This window comes from Branchiostoma lanceolatum, chromosome 1 (assembly GCF_035083965.1).
Source record: "Branchiostoma lanceolatum isolate klBraLanc5 chromosome 1, klBraLanc5.hap2, whole genome shotgun sequence".
Lineage (NCBI taxonomy): Eukaryota > Metazoa > Chordata > Leptocardii > Amphioxiformes > Branchiostomatidae > Branchiostoma > Branchiostoma lanceolatum.
Window position 1 is genome coordinate 21,358,251 of NC_089722.1, and position 26,194 is coordinate 21,384,444.

The following is a 26,194-nucleotide window of genomic DNA, read 5'->3' on the forward strand; positions in this document are numbered from 1 at the left end:
TTCATATTTGTCATTCTGTGATTACCTATGTATTTCTGTCTGTCCCTAAATTGTCGACTCTCGAAATTCAGCTACGCTGCCTGGGAGTCAGTGTAATGTATTGTAACATTTGCCAATAAACAAATATCCTGTTTGTTAATTACTCCTTTTGTGTATAGAAGTATTAAAAGTGTTTGCGTCGAAATTTCAGGCGTACCAACCACCTAGATATAACTTAAGACAGCCCAATCGTGATACCAATTGTGTGTGGACGCGAAGCACACTCATCCTTTCGAGCATGTAGATCGCAACGCTGTGAGTCCCCATACATAGCCCCTGTCGTTAGAGGCGCTTTTCCATCGCACGTCAGTGCAAGCCTGGGTTTTTTTCTTGAGCTGACCTTTTTTCGTTCGGGGAAACAGTTGCTTCGGGGCAACTACGACCCACCGCACTTACCTTGTGTCCACAACAACCCGCTACCAGAGGCAGCGGCGCGAGTTGAGTGATAGCTCCTTTACTGCCCGGTGGCTAATCGTAAGTTCGCAGGAAGCCAGCGCAAGCGGCCGCTTGCTGTGAAGACACTGAAAGTGATCGCTTGAATCAGTCTTCCGAGCGCACAGAGCATGCGACCCGACTTCTACACTTCACAGTGACAGCCGCTGCCGGAAAGGCTCAAGGTACGGCTATGGCTTCCTATTCTTCCATGATCAAGTGCACAAGCTTGTTCGTCTTTTATGTCATTTGTTTTGTTCGTGTTCGTTTGTTTACGTCCAATACTTGGTCGATGAACTTTTAAGAGGCTCATGCACTATGGCAAATACTTATTGCTGTTAAATCTAGATGTTTCATGGTTGAAGACATTGTCAGGTAGAATAGACAAGACAATGGATAAATCATGTACATCGTTCTCTGACATATCGTCTAATATCTTCAAGTTGCGTACCCCAACATTTGTTTTTGGACTCAGAATAATTGAAGAGAGAAATGTCGGGCCATGTTTTACATGCGCTGCCTACTTCGTTTATGGAATTTCCACGTAGAGCATTATTATTGATATCAGAGCTGAATCCGCGTCGTTAACACTCACGAATGTGGTATCTGCATCAACACCCCTCCCTACTATTAGAATAACGCGTGCCAGAAACGCTTGCCCCTTTGTCCCCAATTTCCAAGACTTGTCTCGTATCAGCTGTCTGTTATAAACACATGTAAACATATAAACACACCTGCCAAGAGAAGAAACAGATGGTATAACCTACGCGTGTGCCCTTAAGTACTTTACATGGTTGTTTTTCGAACCAGTACGAACGAGGTTGCGTGCTAAACAGCAAGGCTTGTAAATTTGACATGTTGTCAAAACATCGCAGTTAATGCTGGCGATAGTCTATCCCTATGTGCTACGCATAATCACGTACGTGTAACTTAATTCTCAGTATCAAATGTGGAATTACCACGACTAGTACGTCATCGACGATGAGCTCTTAAGACGATTACGTTTTGTTTTTTTCTTTTCCAAATTAAGCCTCCTTGCGCACTCATCACTGATATCTGACAAGGCCCACAACATCTAGTGTGACCCGTAAAGGCCTGGATAGCGTTTCGTGATGATATCGCACGCAACATTCTGGTTTTACAGAAAGCTAATTAGACTGATTACATTTGCCAATCACATGGATACTGTATCACTCCGAGGGGGAAACGTCTGTCACTTTTAATCATTTCCTCATGTCACGAAACGACATGAGATTCGGAGTCGCACGGCGCAATCGTAGCGCTAAAAACGGGGTCTCAACTGGGATATAATCTTTCCTGGCTCACCGGTTTTACGATTTTAATGAATAATAATAATAATAATATCAGGTGTATTTGCAGCCAGTGCCACAGGCAGGTACCCAATGTGTAGGGTAATGAGGCTGTTTAACGTGTTCGAGGCACCTCTGATTGCCAGAGTAACCCAGCCCTGCCCTGGGCTTGTTACTCGTCTCTACCCGACTAACTACGCACTCACCGGCTATAGGGCCTAGGGAGAATATTTGTCAGGAGAGTTTGACCACCATAGGGTTTCATTTGCAGGCGAGGGGGGAATGTGAACCTTACCGTGGACTGACTCTCCTGGCCGATTATTCCTTCTTTGCCGAATTCTACGACCCTTATCCCCGTAGGATGCACTAGTGGAGGCTAGCTTGTTACACTTACAGCCGAAAGAGCAGAGCGATTGCGTTTCTCGTTCAGATGAGTTCAGAAACTTCTGGTTGTTTCGAAAAAAATAAACACAATATTTGCATTTGATACATTCAATCCTACAGCAGATAAATTCAATTACTAGTACACTCTACAGCCCTTACTGTGTACAAATAAGTGAATATATCAAAGAACATTTATACCCTAGAACCAGTAGTACAAGTGATACGTCAAAATCAACATGTTGATTTTTTCATATACTTGTACGCAAGTAAATGGTTTTGTATCCACTTCTTTGTTTGTATACAGTTGTATGTACAGTTGCAGAAGACCTTAAGAAAGTCGCTTTACTTCTGTTGTGTCAATAAAGATAACTTAAAGGTTTTTGACGCTCAACGTAAGAATAAGAAGCAAGTATAAACAGTAAACAGTGGAAGATGAAATACATTTCATTTGTAACTGCCCTCATTATGAGGATGAAAGAACAACCAAAACAATATTTCCGAACTTTCACCAACTAGAAGACCTAAAAAAACACTTTTCTACTAAAATCACAAAACCCACTGACTATTAAAAACGTGGGACTCTTCATCAGCCACTGCCTCCAAAGAAGAAGTCAAACCCCCCAGTAATATTGTACATAGAAGTATTAGTTAGATGCATAGAATAGACACTTCGCTAACCATTCTACTGTTTGTACCCTTGCAATTGGCCTACGGGTATGAATTTGCAAATAAAAGTTATTATATACGTGATTTTCGATGCCATATCTAATGCTGTTATGTTTGCAAGTGAAAGCAAAAGGGCATAAGCTTGATTGCACTCACTAAGATAAATAACGTGAGTCACAATTTAACATATTGAGAGCAAATTTTTCTCAGTCTTTCTGTAATCTTTCTATGAATATTTCCGTACAGGCTACTGTTAAGTCGCCCATACACCCCTCCATAGTCTGTCCTTGACACGTCATGACAGTATGATGACAGTGACCACCATCAGTCATCCTTTACCTAAGAATAGCTCACCGTTCCCAGTGTTCGCTTGAAGTAAACATCATCAATCAAAAGGGGTAGCTGTGAATTCTTAAAATCCATATCTAACTCCTTCAGGTGGGTTGGTTGGGGGAGAGCATGAAGGTGCGAATGGCAGGTGTTCTGGTAGCTTTCAACCCCTCAGTGATCAACATTATACACCTGTGAAATTCCATTCAGGTACATCTGATCATAAGAACACGCCTCAAAATGACAATACAAAAATAGATAAATATATAATAGACTGCTTTGTCATCAGAAAAAATATCAATGATTAGCCCCACTCGATTGTAACACTATACAGAGACTTATGCTAGCCCTTATTGTATTCGTAATTAGGATCTTAAGTTTTATTCTATACCTCTATTTTGTACTGTGTTTTATAGTTGTCGCCATACATTGTACTGTATACAATAGTGAAATAAAGTATACAATAGTGCAATAAAGTTCTTCTCTATTATGTTTGATCCAATGATCTTTAGCTGAGATGGCGCCAGTGATAGGTGGCCTTCACCGCGAGGGCCTCTAATGATGGCGAGAATCCATAGATAAGACGCTATGATTCTAATCAGTGTAGGTGCACCCCTTATGTCACTTGATGATAAACGTAAAGGCACCATACCTATAAGACCATCGTGTCCACGGGGCCCGTCTATAGCGGTATGCACGCGATGACAGTCCTGTGGGAATATCTTGCATTAGTGAAACAAATCACCAGTCCCTTTGCGACAAAGGAAAGTAGATGCTGCGGTTGTTGAAGAAAAAGAGTAATCGATGAAACGCTGCAAATCATGGACATCTTGCCTCCTTCGGGCTCGGTGCATCGGGACAGTGAACTTTGCTCCACCATCTGGACACATTGATTGATTTCTGTGTCCACTTCCAGGCATATATCATTTCATTTGTCAGTTGCTAATCTTTAACGGTAATCTGCAAGCTTTACTGACATTGCCCTCCATCATCATCAGCCATAGATGCGTTTCTAATGTGGCAATCCCTTGATGTGCGTAACAGATGGCACTTGATGAATATGGACCCAATGCAAGGACATTATATAGGATGATGGACCCAATGAGTTTTTGAAGCCTACCTGCCGACGCGTCTGATAACATTTGGATAGAGAACAACAAATTCGTGCCTCCTGTCCCGATAATGAATTACCTGCTGAACGCTATGCTTACACAGACGCCACTATGTATGTTGCAGTTAACTAAAGCAGCAGTCGCTTATTTCAATATTGCTGTGTTGATTAATTTGACAATAAGCCAAGACGATTTATACATGTATATTATTACATCCACAACATGCTTACTAGTAGAGTACATGCTTAGAGTCAAGGGGTCCTTGTCAGATTTGAGCATATTATTGAAGATTTTGTTGTGATTAGTGCAAAGCATGTTACATATTCTTTTCATCAGATATCGTATTTTAAATTTCATCAGCAAACTGCTCTTCGTGAAATAAAAGGACATAAAAGTTTTTTTCATTCGTCTGGAAATTCGACCATTCAGGCAACAGACACCTTAATGCATTGTATCTTTTACGTTGCGTTATACGTATTATATAATATGAATTGGACGCTTTCCACCCATGCATTTATTTCATTTTATCTATTTAATTTTTAGACAGTTGGGAGGCCCATTTAATTTTGACAAATTGATTTTCAATGGGGCCCAGACTGCACAACAGTAAAAGCATAACAAAGAAAATAAAATCATGACAAAACTGTAACATAAGTAACATGATCTGTAGAATCAGAATGATCTGTCAGAATGGCCACTGACTTGCCCCTGGCACACTGACAAGCAAAATGTATGAGTTGAAAAAAGTACCCTAGATAAGTATCGTTGCTGCACTCAGGTATTAGTAGAATGGTATCATGAAAGAACATCGTGTAGCTTTTGGTTTATCAATCTCCGTGAAGAACATCTTCTTCGTCTCCAACGATGAATTTCAGATGAAGGAATCATTGGCTAGGTTTGTCAGATGAAGGCTGTTTTCTTGCCAACGGTGCGATAGAATCGGTCACTCACAAAGAATAAAGACGACTAAAAGCTTTTGATGGAATGTGAAATACGCTATATCTCTATCTCCTCTTACCAACAACATTCATGGTACCTGTTACTGGTATACCAGCTATTGGTTAGCCAAAGCCGTACTAACAAACCTGTCAGTGATATCGTTGGCGGTTTCTTTTTCTCGTCTTTGTTCCTGACAGTTCTTTTGAACAGCATATATGTGTTGTATATTGAGCAAACAAAATGGTCGATTCAAGAACTTGATACACCTTTGAACCTTGCGAATGTACCAAAGCCATATCGCTGGTATATAAAGTAGTAGGATTTTCTGTTATTTTCAATGGCAATGTAATAGACATTCCAAGAGCTACACCGATTCCTTTGCTGGGTTTTCACGCGTTTTCAGAGTCGACTCGGGGCTGTGTGTAAGCTTTTGGTTGCTCAATGGGAGTTTTCCTGCAAGAAAACGCTACTTGAGCGGCCAAATATTCTCCTTGCACGGAATGTGGTAAATATGTCTGTATATGTCTGTACTTGTGAGAATGTAGGAGTCGTATGTCTGTGTCTGTATCCGAATGTCCTGGGTCACTGACTCGTCAGTGAGGTGGTTGACTCGAAACTTGTTGTATCCTGGTTCGGACAAGTTTTGTCATCTCAGGTTTTGTAGACACTTTGACTCCCCCTGCAAAATATGCCTGGAAATTTCATTGTGTTCAAAGTGTTGGTTTTTTTTTAATTAAGGGTATTTGTTAAAATCCGTCTGATGTGGCCTTATCACAAGTCTAATGACACGATTGCCATTTTTATATACGTTGAAGTATGACATATACCTCCGCAACACATAAAGCCACAATCATGTCTATTATTTCATAACAATAACGTGTCAGCCAGGACGAATTCTTCGTGTGACTTTCTTCTCTTCTCAGCACTCATTTCTCCATGAATCTTCCTCAGAAAGGATAGCAAAGTGGGGGTTTATCGTGGAGCGATAGTCGATCTCCACAAAGTTTTTTGTCCACGTATAGATTCAAGCTCCGGGAGGCAAGACGTATTTCGTTGTTATAAATTATACATGTAGCTGGTCTCAAAATACTTCAGCTGTCGACGAGAAAAATAGTCGTGATTCCTATCAGGTTTTCTCTACGAGACAAATGAGAGTACTAAAACCTTCTTACGAATTGTGTACGGATTATTTTGCCGTAAATTGCTGTAGAATTTCCACATTTCAACTTAAGTTGCTTTAACTTGTCCCATGTATCATTCCTTGAAAGACCATATACTAGAGCTTTGTCTTGATGTAGTGGCTATTCATGAAACTTCCATGGGCGGGGACACTCATTTTCCGCTCATTTCACACATTATCTCTAGTGAACAGCCTTTCACAATTTGGTACATTAGCCATGGATTATTAACTATATGTACTTATTAAGTGTTCCTCTACGGTGTAGTATGGTGATGCTGTGAATCATTTTGGGATCTGTAATTGGAAATTGAAAAATTGAGAGTGAGGTGTACTCATTTTAAGAGGAAGACCATCTAGTGTGAAGAAAGCTGTTGCGGAATGGCTGTGCATACGATAGGAGACCAACCGGTAGTCTTGCGGATTTGACAGTTACAAATAAGTATATGCATCAAGATTACCGGTATCTAGTTCCCTATAAGTGTCTTTATCCCATGTGGTAAACCCAGTTGTAAACGTCTAGGTGCTGAATAACAAACGTAAACGTGGAGAATATTGGGAATGTGACGATAACGAATTGCAACAAACGACAGGCAGGTTCTCACCGGACGTAACCTTTACCTCTTTACCTGTAGCTGCTGATATTTTACGAGCTTAAGAAAAAAAAGAGGCAAAGTTTTGAAAGAAATCGATTTTAATGCAAATTAGACCAACGCGGTCAGAGATTCCCATTGGTCACGGGCAATTCCTAAGACATGCTGTAATCTACCACCGTACGGGAAATTCCTGCGTAAGAATATAGGTGTCGCTTATCTAGGGAGCAGTATGCTCATAGCTATGAGGCGAGAATGCCACTTTGGCAAGCTTGTCTCTTTTATCCTTACCTCATGGGCTTGGTTGAAATGACTTCTTCTGATGGCATATGCACAACAAGAAGATGGCCAATGACCTTCCGTGCTACATGTATTATGCCAGGAATGTACGTATGCGTTGGTGGTATAGCGCACCGAAATCTGCGTAGACTATAAAAGAAGCTAGACGTTCCGAGGGTACAAAACGTACCTTTACCCCTGGTAGGAGTGTTCCAGCCCGTATCGCCACAACAACAGGTTTGTCTCTCTGTGTATTTGTCTGTCTGCTTGTCTGTAATAGATTATTTGTTAGAACTGTAGCTCAGGCTTCTTGGTAGTTTCTATGAAGTCTCAAATAAGTCCTCTCGTTCAGGTGAATTCACTATGAAGCTTTTCAACAACCATTCAGTGGCCGGTGCTGAAAGGAAGGCTTTAAAGCATAACTGATTAAATGGACACCGCAAGAGACAAACCAGGAAGAAAGCATGGGCTCAAGAGATATGTAAGCCACGCTTTAAATGTTCCATTTGCTGCCTAAGTGGTTCTCTTGATGGTTCACCAAAGTACCATAAAGCTATCGCAGTTGCCTATGTTTGTCTAAATTGTTTCTACCTGAAGCGACCTCTTTGTCAAAGGGAGTTAGAGGGATGGACTTTAAGCATTCGCTGTGGTTCACGAGGTTTCCTTGTCGTTAAGGTATTACATTTGAGTGTTCAGGTACATTTATGCTTACTACAAGACCATTGCTGAGTCGTTATGTCATTCAACAGCATTTGTCTATCTTTTTTACCTCTTGGCATTATCTTAAAGCTCATTTTTGTCTTATCTTGTAAATACAGTAACTTTTTTTATATGTTCATTTGCATGAATGTGAATGTGGTGCGACCCATTGCGTGTGGAAAAGAAATACAGTTTTAATTAAATGACCATGACAAAATGATACAACATGTTGTGGTGTTGGGCGTCATAGACATGCAAATTTCTATATGATTAACTCACTCAGTGCTGCAGACGCAAATGCATGTAGTACATAACTGCATTTTATGCCATTTGAGTAATAGTCTACGTGGGGTGAAGCGAATAAGATACACGGCTTGACATTCAGTTGTTGCTGTGGCCCATTTAAAACGCACATAAGATTTACCATAGACATACTTCGTTATGGGCTTCTTTTCAGCGATTCGTGACATCTACACAATAACTTTGCCATGTATTACAAATATACATTATACTTATCATAAAACATCCTTTCACAGTGGTGTGCGCAATAAATTTTCAATCATGACGCCTCTGCCATGTACATAATATGTTATAGTCAGATTTAATACAAAGATAGTTTGGCTGTTGAATTACTGTGATTTATCCTAGCGTAAAGTATGAATTTCCTTGCCAATAGTAAAGTGCATAATAACTGTTCCGTTTTAAGCGGAAAATTACATATAGTTTGTTGAGTGGGAAGAGTGTAAGAAAATGTGCATCGCTGCTTGGATTCTATTTTGACTGATGATGTTCATCACTCAGATGTCAGATCGAAATTTTCATGTCCCTTCCTAGAGGTCGTCTGAAAAAAGGCTAGGGTCGGCAGGTTTTTTGCTAGGCCTAAGTAGAATAAATCTACCATATCCACGTGACAAACTGTTGTCACTATTGCCAGTACACGCACTAATTTTCTCGGTATGTTTGAATGAACATTCCCTCGTGTTACACAAACTGGAACGTTTGAAAAATTGATTTTCGTCCTCCGAACACGCAGAGCTCGTTTTTCAGAATGAGTGTCAAATAGATATCAGTACGCACATTCACTAGAAGTCCCTCAAGGCAGTCCCTTGGTCCCTACGATGAAGTCGACCATGATCAGGCATCATGGAAAGGTTACGTATGGAGCTATCACTCCTTCCGGAGTAGGTTCTGCATCGTGTGTTTAGTACTACAGGGATTTTTAGCTCATACCTCTGAGACTTTGGGGGTGAAAATGTCGCGAAGAACCCCTTGTATATAAGTAACAGTAAGTGACAAGAGGCAGCAACCGAGTTCTAGTGAGAGGTATTCAAGACACCAGAGGCATAGGCAATATGCCAGTGGGATGCCCAGCAGAGAGTACCCATTACCGAGCTTATGGGCGCAAGTGGGTGTACTTATTCAGCTAAGGCATAGACCTTTCCTAGAACCTGTGTAGAAGGGCAGATCCCATGCTGATTCATCACAATTCATTCCAATATTTGTACAGTAGCAGTAAGAGAAGTTTTATTGAGATCTCCTTTAGCGTTACATAACACTATTCTACCTGGAGTTCACTTACATAATATATCAAATGTAATGTAAATCACAAAAACTTATACAATTGGTAAACAGAACATTATTCAAAATCAAATGTAGTGATCTTAAAAATGGGCGGGAGACGTCAGAGGCCAACATATAAGATAACGGAAACATAATCTTAGTATTGTATCCAAAGAAATCCAAAAGCTCGAGTTGGTATACTGCAAAGCTTGCACTGGCCTTCAGGGTGAGTTTTGGGCTATATCGTATGCGTAACACCCTTATGGCTGCGGTATGGTCTTTACGTCATTTCGCTCGTTTAGCAGTGTCGTTTAAGGGGTCTTTAAGTGGGACATTTTCCAAGAAACGAGACACCCTTCGGAGAATGCATTACTCTATTTACTGCATGACTACCGGCCCAAATGCGTAAATGAGAAAATTCGTCCATGACCCAGTTTATAATTCCGAAGGAAGGCGAGGCATGATGGTAGTACTACAGCATTCCTTCACTTCAAGGAAAGCTTAACTCCTCATTTTCTAGTTCAAGAAATCAATGGAAGATTATTTTCCATTCAGATGTTTCCTAAAGTACATTACCTTTACCTTTAATAACACTTGATACGCGTTGATGGGTACATCTGTTGTCTGAAGATAATCTATTTTGAAAATCTTCATATCGCCTCTCAGCTGTAATGAGCTATGGATTCAGCCTCGTCACTGTCATTTTTGCTCTAGATCTCCTTCAAACGACCATTGCAAGGACACCTACCACATCTATCTACCATAACATATTCGTCATAGCTCTTCTATTGGGTCTGTCTACGACCCTACCCTGACTAACAGGCCATTCTACCGACACTTCCAACGGTGTAATAAGGATATCCAGTACTTCATAAAACTGCCTCTAAGCCCAACCAATAAATAAACCGCCCATTTGTGTATCGTATGTAGTCTAGGGGTTTTTACTACCCACGGGGATCTTCGTGGAGAGGATTCGTGATATATATAGTCACACTTTGAGGGTTTGAAAGTTCAAGGATACGAATGGGTGGTGAACTTTGGGCTTCACATGCCGAGGAAAAACGTTAACGTTACGTCTAGCTATCGTTCTTCTTTATATTCCATTTCAACATTCAGTTTCTGCTTTGGGAAAACTTGTTACGGAATATGGGAATGATTCTGTGACAAGCGACTAATCCTTTCATTCAGCGCGACTCTTCTTTATTCTTCATGTGTGTTGCTCAGATATTTGACACAAGCAATTAATTACGTCTGATGGTAACTGTACGTAATGTAACGCTACTTCACCAAAATCTGCAGGGTAACATATCATTCAATTTTATCTAAATTTATTCTTTGTCTCAGGCCGAAGGCCCATATTAAAAACAACAAAGACAATTTACAGACATCTACATATAACAAAAAAATCTGGGATCTTTAAAAACGGGGTATTTATGGATTATATGCTAAACGCAACATAATCAATACCGCCAGAAATGCAAACTTGACAGGCTAACGTATACTCAGAACACTGTCTGAAAAGCTTGGACAACCCCATCAATAACATCGGCATGTAACAAAAGGAAATGATGGTTTATTCTTTTGCCAGATAACTCAGATGACGAAAAATACATCGGATTAAGGTAAACTAGCGTTATGTTGTCGCCTGCACCATAGTTGACCGCATTCTACATGTGCTATACATCAAGTGGTACCAACACAATTTGTCACAGGCATATTTAGTGGTTTATACCTATAGAAGGGGGTTAACAACCATCATGTGCATATTTCAATCTCCTCTTGTGGTTTCCCACAACGTCTTGAGTTGCGGTTGCCACGTCCTCTCAGCCAGATTCACAGCCGGCCCAAACTACATAGACCTTTGATCTGTGCCACGTTTTAAGACTGGTCCAGTGGCAACATCCTGAATTACGAGACATTACATTTCGTCTGGTCCCTGAGTGTAAATCTCTCGCCAAGGTCGGGTGGTTATCGGTGCAATAAGCCATTTCCAGGTGATTATGGGACACAAACTGGTAGTTTAAATTGCCCTAGGATTGCCGCTGATGCCCTTTGGGGTCGGAAAGGAAATCAGGTGCGTTTCATGTGGCAATATGTATTCATGACACAGTAATGGTGCAGATTACTAACCCCAACAGGAATGGCTTAGAAGCAGTTAGAAGATTCCATCGAATCATCCCAATCATCCTTCAACCAATGCTCGCTACTTTGTCTGTGTACCACACCCTGATGTTGCAGGGAGTTCTCGAGCATGTCTTTGGGGAGTTGAAATTCAATTGAATTCAAACGTAAATGAAACAATACATAGCCCAACATCTGCTTGGAGATTAGAGAAAGTTAACGCAAACCCACAAAAGCCAACGATATTAGTGACCTGTTCCACAATTCCATGAAGATAGGGGTGTTTTCTGAAAGATTACATGACGTATTCAACTGCTACGATGTAAAATCAAACCCGACGTGCATCATCTCGCTCATACTAGCAGGCGACATGTCCAACTACAATACTCCTGTCGGAGGCCACTGACCTCCTTCACGGAATAGTAGCTGGAATACTTGTACAACGAAGACAAATCATGCTCGCTTGTCAATATCTAACGAATCACCATGAAAGTTTTTTCGATATTGTTGGTCCAGTCCACTTTAATGCGCACAAGCTGCCGAAGGTTCTGCCATCAAGTGTGGGATTATTGTTTTTAAACTAGGTCGCACTTTATGAGGATGCAATGTTATGATTATTTACAGCTAGCTGCAGTCTGTGCCAGAAGCAGGATGAGTGATGTTAGTAGAGGGAGGGCAGCGTTAGAAATCGTGGCCACTACTAGCCCTCCAATCAAAACCTCTGCTTGTAGAACAAGAGTTCCACGACCTCATATCTCCATGAACAATTCTATTCATGCAAATGACTTACACATTTGCATAATATATGCTTGGTCATAAACATCTTTATCTAACTTACACATGTTGCAATATTGACAGTCCTATAATTTTTCAATTAGATGAATTATGGTGTTTTGCATTAATTATGCAAATTAGGAATTTATCTGCATAATTGGTATCTGTTGATGATCAACTTTCCATAAACTAGGTATGTTACATGTATTTGAGTCTGATGATGGAAAACACTGCAAATATAGATTTTCCTCATTAGCTATGCAAATTAAGTTCCAATTAGCATAGTTTGCACTTCATTGTGTACATCTCTATCTAAGCTACCTGCATACTAAATATCATGGAAATCCATCGTTCCTTTGTTCAGTTATTCTCCTTAGAAGATTTTCACGATAACGCCCCTGCAGCTCCAGAGGAAGCTGCTAGGGGGCCCAAACCCACACCACGTCTTCATTACACCACAAGCTATCTGCCACCAAAAAATAAAGACCATAGCAAGGTCCGTATCTCTTGTCCAGGTCAAGAGATACAAAAATGGAATTTCTGCTGCAGTACCAAGGTCACATACCAGGGGGCCCAAAATCGACCTTGAATTTCGGCTTCACAACACCTGCCCACATACCAAATATCATCGTAATCCATCAAGCGGTTCTTGAGTTATGCTGACTACAGGGGTCCGGAAACACAAACAGTCCGGAAACACAAACAGACAAACAAACAGACAGACACACAGACACACCCAAAACTATATCTCCATTTTTCATGGAGATAATTACGCAATAACCGGTCAATGAACCCTTGGTCGGGTTGTAATCTTCGCTTTTGTCAAGATGTAGAATAAAAACTTTGTCGCCAAAGATCATTCTTTGACTAGTATTTGAGTCGAAGGACAAATTTCAACGATATATACGGAACCTAATATTTTAGGCCGTTTTGTATTGTAACCTGTAATGCAGCATTATGTCCGTCCCCGAAGCAATCGTGTGCATGTAGCTGCTCAACTTGTTTTCTGAGGAGGACTACCATGCCACATAAATGATAAACCTCTGCATTTGCATATGTTACTGGAAAATGTCAGCTGTAACCAACTGAACATGGCGCTATCCATTGAAAAATGTTATGGAGAAATTAAAACTGTTTGCCAGATAAACATTAGACAGCCCTCTTCAGCTATTTGACCCGATTGCTCTGGATACGATCGTGAGGCTTTACACACGTGTGGCTTCAGCAATGAGTTGAAGGTTCATAGAAGTTGATATCCCCCCCCCCCCACCATCATGGTAAAGACAAGATTGGTAGGCGTTAGTAATTAATGTACTTGACATGCTTCACCCTTTTCACAACGTAATCGTGTGTTGTGCGGTATCCAGAATTGTAACAACATTAAAAAAAAAACTCTTAACTGTGTGTATCGGAGGTATGATGCGCAACATCTAGTTCTAATAGCAAAGAACTGGGTCGTTTGTGTTCTTAGATTCAAGCTTTCAGCAAACGTTCATAATTCATGGCAGTAAATACAATGCAACTTTTTTTTGTAAATACAATGCAAACGCTCGTGCAAAAGTTTGTGTGTGGGCTATATCAGATGTGTGGGGGAAGACCCTAGTGGTGGCGTGCATTTTCACATCGGAACGTGGGCACCAGCAAATAGGGGCCTGGAGATCTAGAGCTCTTGATGCCTTTGCTTCCCTTGAGCCGCCGCACCCTCCCACTAGTCACCTTTAGGCATGCTGATCGGCTGGCTGAAACACGCTTGGAACCCCTGAGAGCCTTTTGAACGAACTGACCTTACGCCAAATCAGACATGACTAATTGGGTTTGTTCGCCAACATCCCCAAAGAAGCTTTTGAAGCTACAGACAAGGTCGGCTTATAACTAACTCAATGCTTGCGGCAACGGTGTTCAAGTCTGATCAGATACAATATCTCTCGCGTATGTTCTAAAGTTGGTCATCAGGGTATGTTCTAAAGTTGGTCATCAGGGTATACTTTACCACAATATATCAGAGTCAACCGCAAAGGTTAACATGATTAAGTGACTGATCCAAACGCCTACACATGATGTTAAAAAGTGACTTGTTTCAAAATTGCTGTGTGTGATGAGTTCCCCTGATGATGCCTACGATGTTGAACTTGATCACAAATCAACCATATCTCTATAGCTTCTTTTTCAAGATTGCCTTTAATAAATTTGTTGATAAAAGTTACAGATAAAAGAGCTTTACGATCGTATGTAAGACAGAGGGGTAAACCTGTTTGAGAGATATGCATGGTTTGTCAAGTATACTCAACCACGACGCTACCCACATCACAGAGCAGTGGGACGGACATACCTCCACAACGCACCCTTGAACTTATGTATCAAACTAAGCCAATGATCGATTGAGTAGGGCTTCCCACATATCTGCAGACCGTATACCCTTTATGGAACCGTTAGAGCACTACAGTCTGTACAACGTCAGGGCTAAAAGCGTCTTATCAAGTCAGACATACCAGAGTCAACCCGCAACTTATCAGTAACTGAGCATGCTTTGCAGATAAACTCCCCTGACCTGTTTATACACCAGGAGCTTCGGCAGGCAGTCTGATAGTCTACTCCAGATACTTTGTTGTTGGAAGTGGGTTTCAAGTGATAACGCGTTGCAGCCGTCTGAGGTGTAGTGTCTCTTGATTTTCAAAAGAAAACTTGAACATTCCTCGGTAGTTCTAGGGCGTGGAAGAGAGCCTTGTTTTGCAGTTTCCTTCGCCGACGACCTTCGTTGTGATGCCATGCCTTCGACCTCCATCATCGCACGGTTGTAATCGGCATCTACTGGAGGTGAGGCTATATATTTCATGATAGGGGTAACCTTTCCTGAGGTAACTGAAAGGCTTTTGCATTCCCACGAGCCACCGTTGTGTTTTCATTTACAGAAAACACTTGGACGCAGAGGAATCAAGTTGGAATCTCCGGATCCTTAAGCTGATAGGCAAGACGTAGTAGGTTCATGAAAGGATGTTCAAGGTTTTTACGTGTCTTAAGCTTGATATTAATTGCTATATTACAGTGCATGGTGTCGTTCGATTACTCGCATCAGTCAATGACAAAATAACAATGAACTAGACCATGCTCTGTGAAAGCTACCGAGGTAAGACCTATTCCCACGACTGTGAGAAATAGAATATCAAGTTTCAAGCTTCGGATGCTTCAGCTGAGAAGCAAGACGTATTGATTCCTGACACCCCCTTTCCACTAGAGGTCGTGACCAAAGGTTTGGACAGATCGCGCAATCAACCACTTTCATAGCTATTTTTTTCTTTATTCGTGTCTTGATGTGTTTTAGATCATTCTTACATTTTGCATCATGTTCCAATGATGAAACCATGGGTCAAATTAATCCAATTTTGGTCCCTGTATGGTCGTTTAGCGACTGCCGTTTGATGCTCAAGGTTTTACTGTTGTCTTCAGGATGATATCGATTGCTCTATTATTAGAATGAAGATTGTTCAATTACTCTTGGGGTTAATAAGTGACACACTGATTTCACGCAGGGCCTATAGGAGTGTACGTAGATTATAGTTAGGAATGGTACACTTGTCATGCTTCTGTCACATTTGTATCGGTGTAGCCCTGGCCTGGCCGCGAAGTTACAAATTTGTCCCAGTGAAATGTTGGATACCCGGGGAGGGGGGGTACCTCTCGTGTTCTCACGATTAGCTTACGGCGTCTATTTGTTACCGGGTCCCGACTTGATCTTAAACTTTGAGTAGTCTGCCATGCTTCTTCCATTTGCGTGATGACATAATAGATGCACGTGTTCCGAAAACGTGGTGCTGCATGCCCTTGGTGACGTAATTGTTTGCAATAACGATTTCTCCAGCAAAAGAACCTGACCCCGATATGTTGCGAATCACGAATAAGCGCTCCCCCACCCCGAAAATATACGCCAGCGCCGGCCACAAGAAGAGGCTAGTGACCTCACCACATTCAACATTCCTGTGGGTGACTCGAGTGATATTGGATTGGCATGTCATCAAAATCCGTTGGCAAAGGTAGTAGGGGTGCGTCTGTGTTCACCTTGCTCCTGCTGTGGCCTGAGTGTCAAACTGTAGCAGAAGAAAACATGGGTAGATATTCAGCAACATACACACCAAGGCCCCCATTCCATTGGACACGGCGATCGCGCCGCGACCTAAACTGGATTTGTGTAACCCTTGATTTCAAAATTGGAAATCTCGAAAAATGTATGACTGAAAATACAACGAAACACTCAAAGCATAAAAAGATTCGTTATTTTATCTATGAAATTCCTTGAGTGCTCTGTTAAATCGCGTGGTCGTAGCGAGGTCGCCCCCCTAGTGCAATGGTAGTAAGACCAACATCTCTGCTGTAATTTGCCACACATACAATGTACTAACATGAAACCAAATGATTCAATGTTTCAAGCTTTCTTCCGATATTACTTAGCCCTATCACATTACCCTCAATTCCAAATCTACAAATAGTAAAAAAAGGCTGGCGCGCCAAGATAAAGGATTTGGAAGGCATTAGCCCAGATGGTTCGCTGTGCGGTTATCCATCACGCTATAAGGATTAGCCTACGACGCGAGCTGTCCCGAGCTTGTTGACGGTTTGATGGATACGACTTGAGGTGATTTTAATATACGACCTTCTGTCGTCACACTTAACCACCTATTCATGCCAGGTCAGCTATGTTGGTTGACATCTTCTTGACAGGAAGATTTCATGGTGTCTTCAAATCATGCTCATAGCTGTCAGTTTAATGGGCCAGGTCATATCTTCTCGCGATAAGAAAAGTTTCTCATTTCCTTCTACGACCAGGTGATCTACAGAAACTTGATTACTGCAAATTTATGTCACGTTGCACAGTATGGTAGTTTGATTCCAAAGATCTAGAGCAAGGAGCTCTCTCGTCAAGTATCCAATGCATTGATGCTTATCATCAGTAGATGCTGTTTTATTTCTGTAACCATCTTGTTAGGCGATTCCTAATGTTCCGATAGCTTCTAAATCGAATCTATCAACCCCGGAAAAATTGGTTCGTGCCCTATTTCTATATCTTAGAACTATCCACGATTACATATCATCCCGGCTTTCCCATCGAGCCATCTGTTTTGCCTAGCGCCTTTAAATTAAAGTTTAATGCAGAGTCATGTTTAGGACACGCGATGCAGTAAAGTAACCATTCCGGGCAGGAGAAGTCGACTAGCGCGGTGAGTGAACCTGTGTGCTTATGGACATCCGGGAGAGGGTGAGATAGACTCGTTTTTCTTGACACTCATTCCTCAGCAATGGTTACTAGACCATAGGATATACGGCTCTGCCAGTTTACGGCTCTGACAGACACATGGCTGCTGTCTAAATTACCGCACTTGTCTTCTGAAGGCGCCGGCACTTTGGCGTCGGTGTCTGCAGCTGCCATGAACATGGCCGGTCACTAGCTGATAACGAAGACCGTGCGTATGTTCAGATAATGTGCACTAAAGCCTCTATCTCACTGGACTCGCGGCACGTTGGCTACCTAGCTGCGACCGAGCGATTTTACAGCGCGCTCAACGAATTTCAACGATAAAAAAACTAATATTTTTACACTTTGTGTGTTTTCTTGTCTTTTTATAATACTTGTACGTTTTTCATGATATTCCCATTATAGATTTAAGGGTAACACAAAGCCAATTTAGGACGCAGCGAGGTCGCCAACGTGTCGCAGGTCCAGTGAGATATCGGCTTAATGTAGCGTTTCCGCGATAAAAAGTAGCCGCTGGCAAGGGTGCCAATTCTATGTCGTCATTTTGCCTTGGCGTATAGTCTATCAGTACTGCACCTTAAATGCGTAGGACATCGTCATGATAACCTTGGTTGATCCCTCTAATCGACTGGAAGAGGATGGAAAGATCTTAAGATCTATTCCTTCCTTGGTAAGGTCCCTTAGGAACACTTCGTATTACATATAATGATAGAGTGTAACCTCTCCTGACTTTGTACTGATTTCAGTCTACAAATCATTCAGCACGATACGACTTGTAAACATTTGATTAGTTGCACTACCTGATCGTGTTGAATAATGTTTTGCTGTACAACTTGTATTCTTTTTCATTCTCTCGTCTTTCCACGCATATGTGTACCCTACTTGCAAACAGTACTTTATGGTAACGAAGGGAAAGTGGTGTCCGATTGACCTGCTTCAAGTCAATTGAAAACACTCCACTTCATCTTACGAGATGACTCGCCAATCTTGTTGTCGTGATAAGCAGTCATGCGCTTGATATGGCATACCTATGGGCTATCAGGAAATCTCTAGCTCTGCCCGGCAGCTGCAACGACTGGCGGGAAATCCTGGTCAATCCACAGCATGCAGCTCTCAAAAAATGAGCCCGGATCCATGATTTGCCTCAAGGTTAAGTAAAAGACACATATAGGCTGTCAATTTGAAGAGAGGTGCGTGTATAGGACACGCGATAGCAGTCCCTTGACACAGTCTTAAGTCTAAGCTTACAAATAACGGATTTACATACAAAATGACGATAGATAGGAATGCAATTGATAAGAAAATTATCGTCATTTTTTAATTTTTAAATTTTTTTTTGTATCCTTCCAGAAAAGAAGCTGTTACCCTTATCGAAAGGTGTGCATGTTTTTTTTTTATTATTTAACGAATAATCATAATTCGCTGCAAGTAGCTATGACAAAGATATATCAGTCAGAGCGCCAGACTAGTACTATTGTTGGTACGTGCACGATAGACGCACACGCCATTGAATAGGGAAGTCGTATACAATTTCATACACTTGCCGCGTGCTTTCTTACAGTGAGCTTATTTCAATGTCAATGCATTACCACCGACGAAAATGGCGTTCCCTGTTTTATGGTGTACTCCAGTAGGAGGTAGGTACGTCGTAAACCATGTTGCAGTGTGTGTTCAGATGTTAGACAACTATTCTCCCATGTATAGATTTACTATGACAGACCTGGACGGAAACCTTGTCCTTGCCCATCTACTATCCCCATGATACCAGCCCTTGATGCATAATGCATATCCTGGGCTCTACGATATGCCTTTAAAGAGTAAGGCTCAGGTAGAAATGCATGCAATATAGGCTGCCATGATAACAGATAGTGCCCTCAATAACTTTGAACGCTGAGCAGCCTAAGAGACACCAAAGATTTGACAAATCGTTCAGCGAATTTCATAGATAAAGGAAGCTTTTCCGTGCTTTGATGGCCTTTAAATTGTTTTGTTTTATACATCTGGCATCATATTCCAATTATGGAGTCAAGGGTTGCACAAATCCAATTTTGGTCGCTGTACAGCTATCATCGTCTGGCGGAAAGAGGGCCTAAAGCTCTTAAAAACACATACATCTGAAACGTAAGTGCTCCGCATTGCACGAAGTAGACAAGGGTCGATGAGCAAACTGCTGCTACAATATCTATACAACCCCAGTAGTCTCACGTTTCGGTAATATTGCAATGGGAACTTGACAATCTGTGGCTTTCGTCAATCACCAGGTCAGACAACGTTAAACATCGATCTGTGACGTTACAACGTTTTCAGGGGCAGCTCCCAACGGTAATGGTGAAATTATAAAGAAGAAGAAGAACTTTTAAAATTGCGCGACAATTAATTGTGACTGATACAACTTATACCCCCATTTCACTTGGACGGCGCTCTCACCGCGCTCTCACGGCGACCTAAAATGGTCCAGAGCGCCGTGAGAGCGCCGAACTCCTGGAAAACGTTCTCAAGTGGAATCTCTACGGCGACCCTTGCGCGCTCTCAGCGCGACCAAAATGTCAAATGTCAGCAACTTTTTAAAGATTTCATAGATCACTCAACGAATTCCAGAGATAAAGAACGAATTTTTGTTACGTTTTGTGTGCTTTGTTGTCTTCTCAGTCATACCTTTACCTCTTGAATCATATTTGAATGATAAAATCAAGGGGAAAACAGATTCAATTTTAGTCGCTGCACGGTCGCTCAGTGTGTGTCTTAAGTAATATATGTATGTTCAACTTGTTTTTTTCTGTGTTGTCTGTCATGTAAACTGTTTGCAATAAATATATTTTATCATTCTACGTTATAATAGAAACATGAATCACAGAATTTTGAAACACATTTTGAACCACTGACAATAAAACTTGGAGGGAATTTAATTTGAATGGAAGCAAGTACTTGTAGCAAGTTTAACTTCCTTGCTTGTAGATATTGGTCAATTGGTATTACCCACGAGCAAAACTATGATTTGACCACAAAATTCCCTGAAATTTAAGATACTCCACTTCAAGAATGAAATTTGTTTGAACTACAGTTAAGACCATTCAATCCTCATAGAGCGCTCGCTGCGATCCTTGAGCGCTCGCTGCTGCCCTTTGATCCCACCTTGGGCGCTCTCACGGCGCTCACCGCGCTCGCTCCGCGCTCTCTCGGCGCTCTCTCGGCGCTCGTTTTTTGATCGCCATCCTCGGCGCTCTCACGGCGAAGGTTTTGAGCATGTTCAAAACCATCGCTGACGTGACGGCGCGCATGGCGCTTTCGCCGCGCTGTCGGCGCTCTCGCCGCGCTGTCGGCGCTCTCAATGGCGCTCTCGCCGCGCTGTCGGCGCTCTCACGGCGATCTGGCCAAATTGAGGTCGCCGTGAGAGCGCGGTGCGAGCGCCGTTCAAGTGGAATGGGGGTATTAATGGCAACTTACGCACATGACGGTTAAAATATTTCTAATATCTAACAATTCTTAAGCACTAATCTTATGTATGAATAACAGCAGTGAAATCTATTTAGTGGTATTCATGCGAAATAATGCTTTAGAACAGTATGTTAATAACAGTATGCTGCGTTAGGAGTCTACAATATTGTCTCATTTTTGTATAGATTTGTGTATATCAATTGGCCTACATACTTTAGGTAGATATGTGAGCAGGGCATGATAATATCATATTTAGTATCTCTGTCTTGGTATGGGGTAATATTGTATCGAACTTACATACACTAGATTGTAACAGTATTTGTAGATCATGATATGTACCTTTGATTAGGTCAAGGTGGGCGTGCGCTTATACCATGTTAACCACATAGTGTTACCTAAATATAATTTCAACTTGTGCTTTTTTTTAGTGTTGATCAACTATTAACCTGACCCACATATGTTCTACAGACTAAATGTAAGTCAATGTCATATCAGGTTTTGGAAAAAAGCAGACGTGACATCACGTATCATACCTCCATGTATTTTTCATGACCACCAACGTTCACCTTATCTGACATATGCGATTAGATGCGTCTGGCTTCCATAATGTGGTGCAATCTAACATTATCCAGTATCACTGTCTAGGTAGATTCTGTTCTGCCTACGTATCCGAGAGGACGCGACCTACGTTTGATGAGCTAGCAGTAAATCCTCGTTAAAGCCCCTGTCACACATTCAGGACCTTCCCACGACTTTGCTTCTCAATGTCGGCGAAGGGTTGGGAGCAGTCTGGAATCCATCCTGTTCCATCCCCAGTTTTCTCCTCTGATCGCATACATGCAGAATATGACTGCCGTATGATTTCGAGTAAAACTGATAGGCGAAGTTTAAAAACTAGGATGTAGGAAAACTCGCCGACCAACTCCCAACCACAGATGACCATGCTCACGACTAACTCCCAACCACTATCTGGGGAAGGTTGAGAGAGGCCATGGTAGGCTAAGTGTCACAGGGACGTAACCTAAACCAACTGCATTGCTCTTGATAAAACATACATACGCTCACTGCATTTTTGAGAACCGTACGACCTTCCTTCTTAGTGCAAACTACCAGCCACTGTTGGCAGTCAAGAGTATAACGCCATGCATAACGTGTCACGGGTAGTTAATTATACCCTCTCAGACAAGGGGCGCTCTAATATGATACGCGTGCCCCTTGAGATTTCTCCACACCTTCGATGTCTAATTAACCACCGAACGCTACGACTATACGAGTGTATATAACCGCGTAGTGACAGGGCCAACGAAAATCCGTAACCTGTTTTATTGCACTGCATGTGGTTTCAAATATTTTATTCTGTTAAATGACGTATATTGCAATTGAGTCCATCGATGATAATTGTTTGTAAATTGTGATCGTTACCTATTATAACAGCATCATCGCAATTCTATCATTTCATATCCTGAGAGTTAAGATTATGATACTGGGCATATACTATAGACTGAGACAGTCAAATTTCCTTTATGTATCTTGATAATGATATCTTATAGATATAAAAGATAAGGTGCAAAATCTAACTTCCTATCAGATACTTGACGATGTCTTAAATGAATCTGTGCTGTTTCATCAACTTTGTGTCTTGCAAACGCTTGCAAAATCATTACATTTCCAACGTAACGTCATTTAAGTATCAAGTAAAATTTGTGAACATGAAATATAAGATATGAAATCTAAATTTCTTCCAGATATTTGACGATGTTTTAAACGAATCTGTGCTGTTTCATCAACTTGGTGTCTTGCAATCGCTTGCAAATAGCATTTTTCCAACGTAAAGTCATCTAATTATAATATAATGAGCAAACTGCGCGAGTAAAATTTATAATACACGCGTATGTAGATATCAGCGCTTGATGCGTACGTTTACATACCTTTGGAAAGAAATACTCCATTGGTCATGTAAAGAGTCATTTCGACCCACATATGACCACGCGGAAGGATGCAGCAACGATGTAACGCTGATTCACTTTGCCCTGAAGGAGATGGTTTAGAAAGACACCATATACTTAGAATCACGCCATAAATAATGTTGTTGGTTAAAACAATTGTGCGTGTTTGTTGGCCGTTTGTGGCCATGCTTAGTGCTCAGCTCTGCAGACGAACTGGTTGTCTGAATAGCCAATGTCCGTATTGCCATGTTGTTCGTGTGATAAACAAGTGTTTCAAAGCATGGTTAAAGAAGCACACAAAAAAACCCTCATGGTTCGACGTGATAGAAAATATATATTTGCTTTTGATGCTGAACTAACGACGTTTTGAAATTCCGTTGCCTCAGGGGGATCTTGGAGCTTGAGGTGAGACATCACCCGGAAAACATGCGCCCTCATCCTTCATCCGCCGACGCTCCAGTAGCTGTTAGACCAGCGGGAAGTCCCGAGCGATAACACGTACGAACCAACGAGAACAACCTCGGGGAAGTAGAAAGAGTGGTAAAGCGGCCAAACATGTATGCAGTCACGTACGATTCCGCAACCATGTCTCGGCCGAAGAGTTTGCAGCTGACGCCGATCCGCGTTCGGCCGAGATCGTTTTCCAAAGCAAGGATAAAACCATCCAAAAGGCTGATTCTAAACGTCGGTGGCACGCACTACGAAGTATCGAAGAGTCTGGTCGACATGTATCCGGACACGCTGTTGGGAAGTAGAGAGAAGGAATGTTTCTACGACGACGCACGGAAGGAGTACGTCTTTGACCGTGATCCAGACATCTTTCGTCACATCCTCAACTACTACCGGACAGGGACGCTGCACTATCCGGAAAACGAGGGACTTGTTAAGTACGAAGAGGAATTGTCCTTTTTTGGGCTTGACAGCGGGGATTTGGAGGAGATGCTCGGACCTTGTTGTCGAGAGGTTTATTTCGATAAGAAAGAAACGTTGATTAAAGGCAATGACCAGACCGACGGTGATCGCTCTTCAAACGCTGACAGAACGCGGAGAGAACGTATGTGGCAGTCTATTGAAAATCCAGGGAGTGACACTTGTGGAACATCATTCTTCTACGTCATGCTGTTTTTCATCACGGTATCTATAGCGTCGAATGTACTAGAGACAATATATTGCAGAGGCGTAGATAGGGAAGAATGGATGTACTGTGGAGATCGGTACCCTAGATCTTTTTATGTGGTGGAGTCCGCCTGTGCCATATTGTTCACGTTAGAGTACATCATTCGGTTCTACGCGACGCCGGAGCGATGGATATTCGTCAAAAGCCCGATGAGTATCATAGACATCCTGTCTATTTTGCCTTTCTACATCGCTCTCTGTATGCCAAAGGACAGCGAAATGAACGGCCTTTTCGTCACTCTTCGAGTCTTTCGGGTGTTTCGCGTTTTCAAACTAACGAGATCGTCTACAAACCTACAACTCCTTGGCTACACCTTAAAGTCATGCGTCCGAGACTTGAGTTTCTTGCTCTTTGCACTTTTCATGACGGTGATAGTGTTCTCTACCATTGTCTTCTACGCGGAGAAGGGCTCTCCGACAAGCCACTTCACATCAATTCCCGCGACATCTTGGTACATCATCGTGACCATGACGACGCTTGGTTACGGGGACATGGTCGCTCGGACTACCTTCGGGAAAGTGGTGACTGCGTTCTGTTGCCTCAGCTCGGTTGTACTCCTAACCCTCCCCGTCACGGTTATTGTTTCCAACTTCAACAACTTGCACCGACCCGAGAGACTCAAAGGCAAGTTCACTGAAGTTCCCGCGATACGAAGGCGTATGACCAAGACTCCGCACGAAAGTGACATGTTCGAATCCCAACACCTGCATCTTCTACAGTCATTGGATCAGGTTAGAGATAGAAGTTTGGGCGGTGTGTCCTTTGTCTATGGCCGCAGAAATGATGACGAAAGCGGTATTGAGGTACTGAGGGCTCACTCAGATAGTGATAGTGATGATTGTGATGACGAATGTAAAAGCCTGAAGATCTGATTCACATGAAAAGTATGAACATCTGTGCAAAAACAAGCAGTATCAGATCTGAGTTTCCCTTCACAACATTGACACATTGTATGGATATAACGTGTAAAGTGCGCGTATACGACACAGATATCATCTATACTTTGAGGGCTCCTTTGGAAATAAGTTACAATATTAACTGAAGGGACCACCCTAAAGATTAATAAATAGATAAATATATAAATACGGAATCTAGACGGTATATTTTAGTTAGGCGGTCGTTATTATCTAAATATTATCATATAGGACACTGTTATGTATAAGAATGGTAAATATGCTCAGTACCATTATTCTGATGTGTTTTTTTATTACTCATTTTCAATGATATCCAAGATTTACGTCAAAGAGTAAACTTCATATGTTCTTCTTGTGAAAGAATAACCAGTTCTGAATAAAGCAATATGAATGACTCTGCAGTCCCTTTGAGTTTTCACTTTTTGAGTGCGCTTTTCTGTCTTCTCATTTTTGATGTCACGGTCACATTTACGCCGGCGCCCGTAGGGGGTGCAGCCCCGGTCGGGCCCCGAAGACAAAATTTGTCCCGGAGTACTACCGGACACCGGGGTTACCTCTCGGCGTTCTCACGAATAGCTCACGGCATCTATTTGTTACCGGGTCCCGGGTTGATTTCAACTGCGAATTAAACAATCCCGAGGCCCGGTCGTGCCACAAAAATACCCCGGTAGCCACAGGGTGTCGAACGGAGCCACGTAGGGGTCACGCCCGAAAGTACAGAAAATAAGAGCCCGTAAACTACCCGGCGGGGGCCCCCTTTTTGGGGGATCGTAGCATAAGCTAGGATGGCGACTTAAAGTGTTTCCATGTATTCCTTAGAGACAGCTGGAGAAAGCGATAGTCGCACATCAAACTCCTTCGACTCATGGTCACGCCAGACGTCTTCGCTTTTATTCCTTACATGTGCAAGGGAAGTCGTGCGCGATAAGACGTAAAATAAGCTTGCTCTTTCTCTTAGTGTCAGACAGGCGTAAAGATGGATTGAGAAACTGGCGGGTTGAGGCTACTGCAAGGCCACATCGATCCTTTTGAGCGTAGAACTGCAGAATACATGTGTGTACT

The 26,194-nt window shown here is 42.0% G+C and overlaps 1 protein-coding gene across 1 annotated transcript; it reads left to right on the plus strand.

Annotated features, from left to right (window-relative positions):
- The first annotated feature begins 323 nt into the window (after positions 1 to 323).
- Positions 324 to 25,527, plus strand: LOC136441022 (potassium voltage-gated channel protein Shal-like). The gene is made up of 2 exons (XM_066437250.1): positions 324 to 656; positions 23,428 to 25,527. The coding sequence occupies exon 2, from the start codon at positions 23,597 to 23,599 to the stop codon at positions 25,088 to 25,090; it is 1,494 nt and encodes a 497-aa protein (XP_066293347.1). The 5' UTR covers positions 324 to 656; positions 23,428 to 23,596; the 3' UTR covers positions 25,091 to 25,527.
- The last annotated feature ends 667 nt before the right edge of the window (positions 25,528 to 26,194 follow it).

Bases quoted from the DNA above. Each gene is read 5' to 3' on its own strand.
- LOC136441022 (XM_066437250.1), top strand. From the start codon at position 23,597: ATGTATGCAGTCACGTACGATTCCGCAACCATGTCTCGGCCGAAGAGT.